The sequence below is a fragment of the Monodon monoceros genome, unplaced genomic scaffold (assembly GCF_005190385.1).
Source record: "Monodon monoceros isolate NGI ecotype Baffin Bay Population unplaced genomic scaffold, NGI_Narwhal_1 Super_Scaffold_11, whole genome shotgun sequence".
Classification (NCBI taxonomy): Eukaryota; Metazoa; Chordata; class Mammalia; order Artiodactyla; family Monodontidae; genus Monodon; species Monodon monoceros.
Window position 1 is genome coordinate 112,907,247 of NW_021703767.1, and position 12,393 is coordinate 112,919,639.

The 12,393-nt window shown below is 44.5% G+C and overlaps 1 protein-coding gene across 1 annotated transcript in view; it reads left to right on the forward strand.

Moving 5' to 3' along the window:
• The first annotated feature begins 1,088 nt into the window (after nt 1-1,088).
• Nucleotides 1,089-12,393, forward strand: part of MINDY4B (MINDY family member 4B) — a 40,830-nt gene continuing 29,525 nt past the window's right edge. The window contains exons 1-4 of the mRNA XM_029213745.1: nt 1,089-1,195; nt 1,433-1,460; nt 3,257-3,424; nt 11,639-11,758. Of these exons, the coding sequence (XP_029069578.1) occupies nt 1,089-1,195; nt 1,433-1,460; nt 3,257-3,424; nt 11,639-11,758 (423 nt within the window). The remainder of the gene's footprint in view (nt 1,196-1,432; nt 1,461-3,256; nt 3,425-11,638; nt 11,759-12,393) is intronic.

Below are 12,393 nucleotides of genomic sequence, written 5' to 3' on the forward strand. Positions count from 1 at the left end.
GTATGACAGTCTCTAGATCCATCCACGTCTCTACAAATGACCCAATTTCATTCCTTTTTATGGCTGAGTAATATTCCATTGTATATTCTTTATCCATTCATTTGTCACACCTGTCAGAATGGCCGTCATCAAAAAAACCTACAAACAATAAATGCTGGAGAGGGTGTGGAGAAAAGGGAACCCTCTTGAACTGATGGTGGGAATGTAAGTTGATACAGCCACTCTGGAGAACAGTATGGAGGTTCCTTAAAAAACTAAAAATAGAACTACCATATGACCCAGCAATCCCACTACTGGGCATATACCCAGAGAAACCATAATTCTACCATTTAAATGTTAATCATATCTAATATCTGTACAGCAACATCTGGACTGGTATTTGACCAAAAACTCGGTACCATAGTCTAGCAAGTTGACACATAAAATTAACCAACACAACCGTCAATATTCTTTTTTATGCCAGTTATTACAGCTACAATTCATTCAGCCAATAGGAAGAGACATACCTTTAAATTTCTCCCCAAAACAAATCAAACCAGTCCCTCTTCAAATTGTGTAATATTTCTGTGGACTAAAATCTATATCAAATATCCTTTGGCCAGATTCTTCCTCGGCCTACATATTACCCAAGAGTAGTTGCTATCATTTTTCAATATCAGCATGATGGCTTTTATCCTCTTTGACTACGTATTTCCAAGGAGGCACCACAGAATAAGGTGCTATCACATTCCACCAGCATGGTATCTCTCATCGATTAAATTATCCCAGTTGCTTTGATACAGGTAAGTAATTGCAGTCCCTTTGTTTATAAATCTGTGTCTTGGATTAAACATTCATGGCATCCATACAGTGAAGAAAAACACAAGAGTATTCTACCTCTAATGAAAGTTTAAACATTATCTGATAGCGGGGGCTTACAAAACGCCCAAAGCTGCAACTGGGTGGCGTGATCTCCTTGCTGGTCAAAAAGTAGGGGTTGCACACACTTCACCTGGGCATCTATGCCAGCCACCTCACTTCACTGCCAGCTCTCTCTCTCCCACCTGCACAACTTCCTTCTTCTAATTCCTTACATTATCTAAACAGCTATGGAGCCCTCGGACCGGGAACAGAGCTCCCAAGAGCTGGATTTAGAGGAGATAACTAGGAAGATTTCATTTCTGGACAAGTGGAGGGAAATCTTTAGTTATCACCGGTAAGATGTTCTCATTTTCTCATTTCTCTAGAACCAGAGGGATTTTAGGTGTTTAAGTAATCAGCTTTTATGCTTGCCACGTGAGAAGTGTCCGTTACAGATTTACATTTTAAATGCTTCAGGTATGACTGTTTGCAGAAAGAGCCATCCGTAGCAAGGTTGAAGTTGAAGAGGTTTGAGGGTATAAGGGTTGAACATAGTGAGTAATTTTCTTGATGTTTTCTCTTTCATTTATAGGTTGGGAACCAATAATACAACTTCTCAGGTAATTATTTTTCTCAAAGCCAGTGTGTTTTCCTCTAGCTGCTTCTTCAAAACAATCACATTAACAGCATAATCTGCGTTTATTCTGTGCACATAATGTCACTCAGGCACCCAGCATTTAACGTGTGAAAACACAAAACTAGAAACCTTGTTGAAGATCTTTTCTTGCACTTTCTTTTTTCATAAAAATCTCTTCCTATTTTTCTTTTTAATTGGGGTATAGTTGCTTTACAATGTTGTGTTAGTTTCTGCCGTACAATGAAGTGAATCAGCTATATGTATACATATGTCCCCTCCCTCTTGGACCTCCCTCCCGCCCCACCCCATCCCACCCATCTAGGTCACCACAGAGCACCGAGCTGATCTCCTCTTCATCATTAAAAGCACCATGTGGTTATTATTTTAGAAAAAAAAATATGAGAATCTAGAGTTCCTACACTTGTGAAATAACACTAGATTCTGACACCCAAGTGCTTCAGTGATCCTGAAGTAGTTCTGAAAATAGTTGTCTTGATTCAGCTTCTGAAAAATTGTTTTCCTTACCATCTTCAAATAAGGAAAAGATGACTGAATTCAGGTGTTAAAATGTATTTTAAAATCTGTTATACAGTATAAGATGAAAGATGTTTTTCTCTCACGTCACCTGAAAAGGTTAGAAGGTAATGGACTTTGTGTTTCAGATATTAATTCAATCACTGAACAAACACAGCATAAAATATTAAGGTGATTTTCTTGGCACTAATATATGATACAATCAAACAACTGAATTATTAAAATTTTAACTATTAACACTAAAGCACCTTGCTCCAAGTAACCTGTGATCAAAAGCCTTATTATTTGTGCTGAAACTCTCTTACCCAGTCTATTAGAATTGGGGAGATAATACTTCTGTTTTAGTCCTGAAAGTATTAAATGAGCTAGCTATCATTTGGGGGAATAGAATAGTCAAAAGATAAAACAATCTTTGCAAGGAAAAAAAATAAATGTCGAGTTATGCTTTAAACAAGGTGGAGGAAACCCCCTGCCAAACATGTAAAGATTTTCCATGTGATTTACGAAATGCATCTTATCCCACCAGTAGTCTGTGACTTGGATGCTGTGTTTCTGAGATAAGAAAGCATCTTAGCCTCTAGGAATCCAGAAAAACTAGGAAGGCAGTTTCCTTCATGTTTCAGCTACCAACTGGGCAAATTTGTTTCATGAAATTAGGATAGAAGTAAATTGGAAGAAGAATCAATGCTAACTTATATTTAAATGCCGTAAGAATCAGTTAAGAAAAGTAAAAATAGATATTTTTCTTAAAGGTAGGGGGTGGATTTTTTTAAGGAAGAAAATTATTATATTCACTTGCTAGGCAACAGGAATCTGAGAGAATTAAAAGGAGGTAACCTGACTTTGTTTACTGGCCAGTTAACAACATAATGAGAAGTACCTCATATAGACTGGAAAGATTCACTCATTCTTTATAAAATGTTGCCTTCTCAAAACAAGAGACAGTGACATTTACATTCTTCTATAAACATAATTTCAAGTCAAGGTCTTGATAGCGTTAATTATGTTTCCATAGTTACACTTAACCTCTCCGAGTCACATAAAACTTAGGAGAAACCCTTTTGACACAGACACTGGGATTTTTCTGCCTCTTCTATTGTTATTTATGAAAATTTTCAGACAGCTTTAAAAGGGAGACAGCATTTTCTGAACACTAATATTTCAGAGAGAGGGAGAGAAAAGAGAGGAAAAAAGGTCATCACCAGCTCTGTTTGCTTTGTTTTTTGGTGGTGGCATTTTACACAGAATCGTGAAGGCAACCATATATCTGCCGGTGAAACTGAAGATGGAACAGGAATACCTCAGCCAAAAGGACACGGACATTGGCCATCGAGCAGCCTTTGTTCTATTCCCAAACCCTCTATCATCTCTTCAAAATCGGGCGGCCTTCCTATCTCCCTAGCAGTGGCCACGGTAAGTATAGCTTGTCAATTAAACATGAAATGAAATGTAATCTTCCCCAAACAACAAGGCTGGGGAATCTTATCTGCTGTCATGTGAGAGTATTATGGAAGATAAGACTACAGACGGTGGTTACTGGTAAAAGGCGAATATAATTAAAATGACTTATTTATGGTATTTTTCAAGGACACCGGTGACGTTACAGGCTTTTCCTCCCAAACTCTCAGTCTCTCTTTATTTACTCCCTCAGTGTGACAGTCAAGTGTGAAGCCATGAGGGAGTTAAATTCAAATAATTTACATATAAGGTAGGACAGGGCAGCCGGTGAGGACTGCAAAGGTGGAAGACGAGGTAGATGTGGGAGACAGGACCCCTGTCCTGTGTGGGCAGGAGAGAGGGAGGTGGGGGCACATGTCCAGGCCCAGTCTTGGGGCAAAGAGATGATCTCAAGCAAGAAACGCTCCCTGGGGCTGCCAACTAATAAGCAGATTTGAAAAGAACCCGATGTTTAAGAATCCAAGTGGACCTGGAAGCTACTGTTCCCAGGGACTATTTGTTCCATTCAAAACTTGACCAGGGTTGGGGAGAGGGGCTGAGGCAGAGACCCAGACACACCTCATTGCATGGGCTGGGGGCAATGCCTTGGCGAATGGCCAAAGGACCAGCTGTCATGGTCAAAGAGGCATGATCGGGACCTGGGGAAGTGAAGCCAGGGGTCGAGGCAGGGAAAAAGCACCAGAGAGGGTGAGAGATCCCGCCAATAGGATTGTTCTGTAATATGGCCCTTTCAATCATAGTGAAAATCAGGGCTTTTAGGGACAGTTTTCCCACATTCACCCCATTTCCTCAACCTCCAGACCACATTCTAGATACTTAGGCAGAGACCTCTCCTTGGGGCCCTAAGGACAAAAGTCGGAAGAAGCACTTCCTTTCTGAGGACACGCGGCCCTGCACCTGGGCACGCTTGCAGAACCCACCCGGGACCAGCCTGGTCTTCTGGGTAAAGACCAGCAAGGCCTACGGTCAGACCTGCCATGGACATAAAGCTCTGTGCCCTGCAGGCAGGGTCCCTGATGAGAGGCAGGAGTGGGGGCCAGACCCCCCTCTGGGGAAACCTCACAGTCTCCACCTGCTTGTCGAGCCCAGAGGCCAGGCTGGCCCCGACTGCAGTATTTCTAACCCTCAGTGTAGCTGTTCCTGAGGCTCCCCAGGTGGAACATCATCGTACACAGGGACTACAGCCCCCGTGTTCTTTTTCATCACGCACATCTGCACAGGCTTCACAGAGCAACTCTCTCCACTGCCGTGGTTGCGGCACAAACGTGCTGGGAGGCCCACGTGCTCTTTCTTATCTTCACAGATCTTTCTGCCTCAATCCACCTTCCCTCTTGTGCTCCTGTGCCAGATGTCACAGGAAGACAGGCCGGCAGGGCTCTCTTGAGATGCTGCACTTTGCTCATTGGCCTCACAGTTCCTGGATGGTGCCTTAACTTGTGTCTTAGGTGTCTAGTTCATCACTCTCCTTTTGAGTAATGAAGACAGGTAACGTGTAATCCTATTAGCATCTCCAGGCTCAGTGGTTATTCTGCCTACACTGTGCTGTAGAAACAGTAGTTAGAGCAACTACAGTGCCCCTCAATATCCTCGGGAGATTGGTTTCAGAAGCCCCCAGAGGAAACCAAAATCCTCCGATGCTCAAGTCCCTTATAGAAAATGGCCTAATACCATTGCCCCCCCACCATATCCGCAGATACAGAGAGCCGAGTGTATCCACATTTTACTGTAAAAGGTTTTTAATGAACACTTTAATAAAAAAGTATTATTGGCTACTAATGAATTTCTATGGAGAATGTCATTTTAAAATTTACACATATCAGGAAATAGGCTACCTTTTGTATGGAAAATAGAGAAAACTGTGATTCTACACTGATACCGTATTTGCCTGTATATGCACACAGAAATTCCAGAAGGCTTCCTAAAATGTAACAGTAGGGGGAGGGAGGGGGCAAGGGCCCTGGGTCGGGGGGAGTCTTCTCAGCATAGCTTTTTGTACTCTCTGGATTTTGAACCATGTGAATGGACAATCTATTTCTCAAAACACCGTCATGCATTTCAAAAACAGGGAAAAAAAGGCATTCACAGGTGTTTCCAAAATCTTCTAGTTCCTCTCTATATTGTGGAGGCAGGAGAGTCTGGGTCTGAATTCTCCCACTTGTCTACAAACACAGACGTGATGCAATTGGAGACCTCCTCAGTGACTTTTCCAAGGTAATTCTCTCCCTTTGGAAAAGGCTGGGAGACGAAAGAATCAGACCTGATGGAGGGTTCAGGAAGTCCCAGAAGCAAAGAGAATTGATTTTTCTTCAAAAAAAAAAAAAAAACAAATTTGGATGTATTCCCATTATGAGGACCAGATGATAATGTATCCTTTAAATAACAGTAGCATTAATTAAACACACCCTGGGATTTCAAGATGATGAGCCTTGCGATTCTGAATACTCGTGTCCAGGGAGGCAGTTTGGAAGCTTGACCAATTCTAATTGACATTTTGGCCGTGCAGCCGCCGGGCAAATTATTAGAGCGATTGGATCCTAGCACTCACATGAGAGTGTTTTTCGTTGTCATTCTGCTGTTCTCATTTCCCGCCTCCATTTGGAATTGCGATTCATAGGATTTCCTGACATTGGCACACACTTTTTGCTGGGAATCTGCTGAGAAAGTAGGGAGTGGGCAAAGCAGCCAATGCCCCTTTGCTTTCCCCGGCTCTCCTGTTTCTCACCTTTTGTTGCCCTATTTCCAATACCACAGGGTTCTTCCTTCCCCCAGCCGCATGTCTTATAGTGTGTGTGGTGTAATGAATGGCAGGCAAGGCTGCTGGCCCAGGTGGCATCATGGGAGAAGGTGAGAGTCCTCCTCTGGGCTCTTCCACAGCAACACCCCCTCCCCCGCTGTGCTTCCCACCAGCAGGAGTTTTTCATCCTCCTTCACAGTCAGGCCCTTCTGCAGGACCCAGCCTGGAATACATTCCTATTGCCTCTTTTATCAGCAGCCAATAAACAAACCCCTAGTGTATTTGCAGTATCACCCAGCAGGATCATATTAAAACTGTAATACTGGGAGATCAAAATATTCTGGAGGAGAACCAGAAGAATGAAGCTCTAATCGAGGGTAACAGGCAATGGGCTGGTTTTAGGGGAGCAGAAAACACAGCCTGGTAACCCCAACATAGGTCTGGCTGATAGATGGTCCTCAGTAGATATTTCATTCATTCATTCATTGCCTCTGGGTGATCCCCAAGAGAGGCATCGCTGTACATGGTAGTGGGTGTCATTTGTGTGCCCCTTCAGAAGCATACTCTACCCCTGTCCGCCCTGCTTTCTGCGCTGGAGACTGAGCTGTACTCACCCCATCAGTAGGGCTCCCTCCTCTGACTTCCTGTTGAGTTTGACCAATGGGAGCCCTGGAGGGAGCCTGGAGGGATGGAAGGGAATGAAGTCAGGTGTGCAAAGCTGGCTGAATCCCCCTCTTCAGAAGGCAGTCCTCTCTCAGGACTCTCTTATCCCTTCCACCCCTCCAGGTGTCGGCGACATAAAAACTTCTCACTCTTGCTGATCCTGGGGCCCTGCATTCGCCACTGTTGCTGCCCCACATGCAGCCCACATCTTTGTAAATGGTCCCTGAATTAAAGTTTCCTCAAGTTAATTATCCTGACTCGAGTGCCATCTGTTTCCTGCTGGGACCCTGACTGGTACCAGTTGAAAGGCTTGCATTTGATTCCTGGCACTACCATTTACTATCTATGTGACCCTGGGCATACCACTTCACTGCTCTGGGCCCCAAGTCCTTTAACTGTAAAACAAGAGAGCCGAATCAGATTTTTAAAAATTCAACAACTACTTCTTGCGAGCCTACTAGGTACCAGGTACTGCACCAGATGCCGAGAAATTGATGGTGAACGCAACCAGGTAAAGAGACTACCACTCTATTTCTTTTTGGGTTTCTTTGTTTGTTTTTGCGGTACGTGGGCCTCTCACTGTTGGGGCCCCTCCTGTTGCGGAGCACAGGCTCCGGACGCGCAGGCTCAGCGGCCATGGCTCATGGGCCCAGCCGCTCCGCGGCATGTGGGATCTTTCCGGACCGGGGCACGAACCCGTGTCCCCTGCATCGGCAGGCGGACTCTCAACCACTGCGCCACCAGGGAAGCCCTACCACTCTATTTGATGGGCTAGTTTAGAAATGTCTTCTTAGGACGCAGTAATTCTAACCTCTCTGATTCCATGATGGTCCAGTAATTTCTAAAGCAGGAAAAGATTTAGGGAAAGAGCTTCAAAGAGAATTATTCTACTTCAAATTGTGGGCAGGGAGCATGTGGGAGAGGACTGGATGGGGACAGGTGGTCACAAGAGGTCCCTCTAAGACCAGGGACAATGGACAAGGCAGTCAGGGTAAGGAAATGAAATCTGTTGGGAAGAATGATCCAGGACCTGTGTGTGTGTGTGTGTGTGTGTGTGTGTGTGTGAGAGAGAGAGAGACAGACAGACAGAGAGACAGAGAGACAGAGAGAATGATCACCATCGTTATCATCATCACAGCAATCAGGGAAGAGAGGTATTCCTGGAAAACTAACAAAGTGAAGAGAGAAAAACCGTGCTTGATTGTGTTAAGTAATAACAATCATTATAGTCATTTATTAGGACCATTTGCCATTTGTGTCTAGTTACCAGGCAGCACAACAACATATATGTATCATTGACTATGTGTCGGGTTAATCTTGTTATAAATTATACCGATATGAAAGTCAGTGTTGGGAGGAGGGATAAATTGGGAGATTGGGCTTGACATATACACACTACTATATATAAAATACATAACTAATAAGGACCTACAGTATAGCACAGGGAACTCTACTCGGTACTCTGTAATGGCCTATATGGGAAAAGAATCTTAAAAAGAGTGGGTATATGTATACGTATAACTGATTCACTTTTGCCGTACAGCAGAAACTAACACAACATTCTAAATCAACTATACTCCAATACAAATTTTTTAAAAAAGAAAAGAGGGCTTCCCTGGTGGCGCAGTGGTTGAGAGTCCACCTGCCGATGCAGGGGACACGGGTTCGTGCCCCGGTCCGGGAAGATCCCACATGCCGCGGAGCGGCTGGGCCCGTGAGCCATGGCCGCTGAGCCTGTGCGTCCAGAGCCTGTGCTCCGCAACGGGAGAGGCCACAACAGTGAGAGGCCCGCGTACCGCACAAAAAAATTAAATTAAATTAAATTAATAAAATTTAAAAAAGAAAAGAAAGTCAGTGTTACATAAGTAAGGTGAGTCATCTCTGTTGCCACCCTGGACACTGGGGGCTCCCTGAGAAGCCTGCAGCCCCCCTGTTCTAGGCCTTCCCAAGGTGAATCTGGACAGTGGCTCTCCCTAGGTTGGAGGGGGCAGCTGGCAACAGAAATGGGAGTTTGATTTGGCTTACTGAGTTTTTTTAATTGAATTTGAATTCTCAGCTTTCTTAGCCACAATTGTCTTAGGCTGTCACATTATCCATGGCTTCTCCTCCCTTACCCCTGCCAGTGTCTGGGCTTTTTCCTTCTGGGCTGGGACTTTCTTCCATGCAACATGAGAGGTTCCAGTGTAGACAGGTTGTGTTTTCACAAAGGTAATAACAGCACTTATGGTTCCCACAGTCCTTTCCATACTTCTCCTCTTGCAGTGGTAGCTTTCAATTTCAGTGATGGGGCCAGAGCAGGGGTTATCCCCATTTCAGGATAAGCAAAGAAAGTCTTAGAGAGGTTTGACAATCTGTCCCCGTTCATGTGGTCGGCATGTTCAAGCAGAGCTGGGGTTTCTCAACCCTGGAGTCAGGAGTGAGAAGTTTTCTTCTGTGCAGTCTTGATGTCAGGGAGACACTTTCTGTCCATATTCAGGGCTCTGCAGGGGATGTCCTGGGTTGGTGGCCCTCTTTGGTTACAGGGCACACCGAGTCTGTGTCTCCCAGGAGCAGCCTTCTTCTCCCTCTCCTTGATGGCCACCGGACAGATAATTTTCCTTCAGGTGCAATTCTAGGCTCTTGCTTATTCTGAAATGCACCTGTCTCTATTTCTCTGTAGAGGCAATCTTTTCTTTTGAGGGTGGGTGCAGAGGTGGCCAGGAAATAAACTCCAGCCATGGAACCAGACCCTGGTTTGAGATGGGGGAGACCATTCCAGATGCATGCTTCTCCTGCATCTGTCCTTCTTGGAAACCATTAGAGCCCATGCTATGCACAGCTGGGAAGAGGCACCCTGGCTCTCCACCGGTTGGGCTCCATGTTCCTTTTGTCCACACTCTTCAACTGGCTCCTAATGCCTGAGTGTGATATTCAAAGCCCTCCAGGATCAGACCCAAGGTACTTTCCATTCTGAGCTTCCACTGACTTCCTGCCCTGTAGCCCCAGAACACACAGTGTTCTAGACCCAGTGAACCACTCACTGTCCCTGGATACCCTGGTACCATGTGTGTGTGTCTGCAGATCTCTCTCTCTACCCAGCCTCCCCGCCTTTACAGGCAACAGACCACTGTGTGGTCTGTCACAGAGTGTGGGACATGTGCCTGTGCTGGAGCATGGGGTGCTTTGGGGATATGGCAGTAAGCGACACTGAATAGCACTGAGTTACCTCGTGGGAAAGTCAGCCCCTTCTCCACTCTGGCAGGCCAGGGAGAAGACCCGGTAAAGGGCAGCACACATTCACACCTCTTTAACACCTCTTATCTCCCTTTTTAATTACAAAGAGTGCTGGGCTCAGTCAGAGCTTTCACAGGCAATGGTTTCTAGCATAATCTAATAACATCATTATATCTCTATTATTTTTTTTTATTATGGCAAGTGATTTTGATTCTCATTTAAGGATGTGGTATAAAGTGTCCTTTTAAATAAATGCTTTATTTATTTATTTAAATGAATGTTTCCTTGTAAAATGAGGATTAAATGAGATAATGCACATATCTGACCCTTTGTAAGCTCTTAATGACGGTGAACTGATTTGAAATAAAAGAGAAACTGCCAACCTCCCTACCAAGACAGACAGACAGACAGAAAGAAAGAAAGAAAGAAAGAAAGAAAGAAAGAAAGAAAGAAAGAAAGAAATGCTTTAAATAAATGTTTTCTAAGTTATAAAAGAATGGCCCAAGCTAATGAGAAATATTAATTCAATAATTATTGGCATACAAAAATGACAGCAGTTATAAGGATGGCACATACACGATTAAAGGTGGGGAGGCAGATCAGTGGTGTTAGAATGGGTACGAATACCAGCTCTGCCTGACTTGGTGGGTGACCTTAGGCAAATACTTTCCTGTAAAAGGAGGATGATAACAGTACCTTTCTCAAGGAATTAAATTAACATAATGAATGCAAAGCGCTTAGCCCAGTGCCTGGTGCGTAGAAAATACTCAATAAACGCTAGACACCATCTGCCAGCCTCGTTTAAATGCCACCTCTTCCATGAAGCCTTCCTGAGTACTTCAGTCGGAAGTTCTCTCTCTGTATCCATACCCCACACAGGACCTAGCGCAAGCCGCATGATTAATATGCCTCTGATTATAAAGGGATTCCCTTTTTGTCACGGGTTTGGTTTACAAAGGCTTGTGCCCAATTTTCTGGGATTTTCTAAAAGACCCTCTGCAATCTTAACATGCTGCAGAGTATCCAGAAAAAAACTTAAAGATTCTAGGGCAAAAAAACAGAGGCTGCTTGTTTAATACCAATTTACACCACTATTGTACTCAGACTGCTGGAATCAGAGTCCTGCCTATTCCTTTTTTCTGGAGCAAGAGAGAAAGACCCTAACGTGGGAGAGATAGGAGTTATAGAGTCATGGTTAGAGGAATGAGAGGCATAAGGAGAGCGTAGTCGCCCGTCATGGATCTTAAGGGGGGTACAGGGAAGATGGCTGGCAATGGAAAGTGAGACAGACACAGAGACAGAACTCGGATGGGGATAAAAAGGTGCAGAGTTGACACTCTCAGCCTTCAGGATAAAATGTCCTAAGTGAACCCTATGCAAACCTTTTGCACAGAGCTGGACAATTACAATCAGGGAATAGAGTAATGTGTGAACCTGACTCTAGGAAGGGGACAGGCCCTCCTCCACGGTTTCAACCACCTTGCTTAAGTCTGTTTGCTGAGGGCTTGTGTCTAGGAAGAATTCTCTTTGTTTGAACCATTTATTTCCCCTCTTTTCAGAAACTGCGCCAGATCCTCTTCGGAAATACAGTCCAGGTCTTCAGCTCTGACTGGACAAAGGCCTATTTCCGGTTTCATGATCCTTTTTCTGACCTGGCTTTCGCTTTGGAAGTGGGAAAGGTAATAGCAGGTGATAATTTTTTTTTTTTTTCTGGTACGTGGGCCTCTCACTGTCGCGGCCTCTCCCGTTGCGGAGCACAGGCTCCGGACACGCAGGCTCAGCGGCCATGGCTCATGGGCCCAGCCGCTCCGCAGCATGTGGGATCCTCCCGGACCGGGACACAAACCCGTGTCCCCTGCATTGGCAGGCGGACTCTCAACCACTGCGCCACCAGGGAAGCCCAGGTGATAATTTTTTAAAGTCCTAATCCCATGCTCCCTGTCTGTGTTTCCTTCCATCCTCCTCCATACGAGGCATGTTTTCATTATCATCATATGTAGAAACATATCGACGATTTAAAATTTAACCTTAAATGATAACAGACTATTGAAAATTATGACACGCTATCTAGGATGTCACAAAGTCTCAAACTCCTCCCCACTCTCTTCCAAATTTTCGTTTTCCTGGCACTTTTCTCCAGGTCCTAAGCATTCCTAAGAATCTAGAGGCTGGAAGAGATCTAGGAGTTTCTTTCTGGCTTGTTTAAAACCTCAATAATTCAAATCATTGATCCCTAGCCAGGCAGAATTTCAAGAGCTAGCTGACTAGTTCCTTACCTCCTGCAAATCTAAGGGTTGGACATGAGGCACGAGCC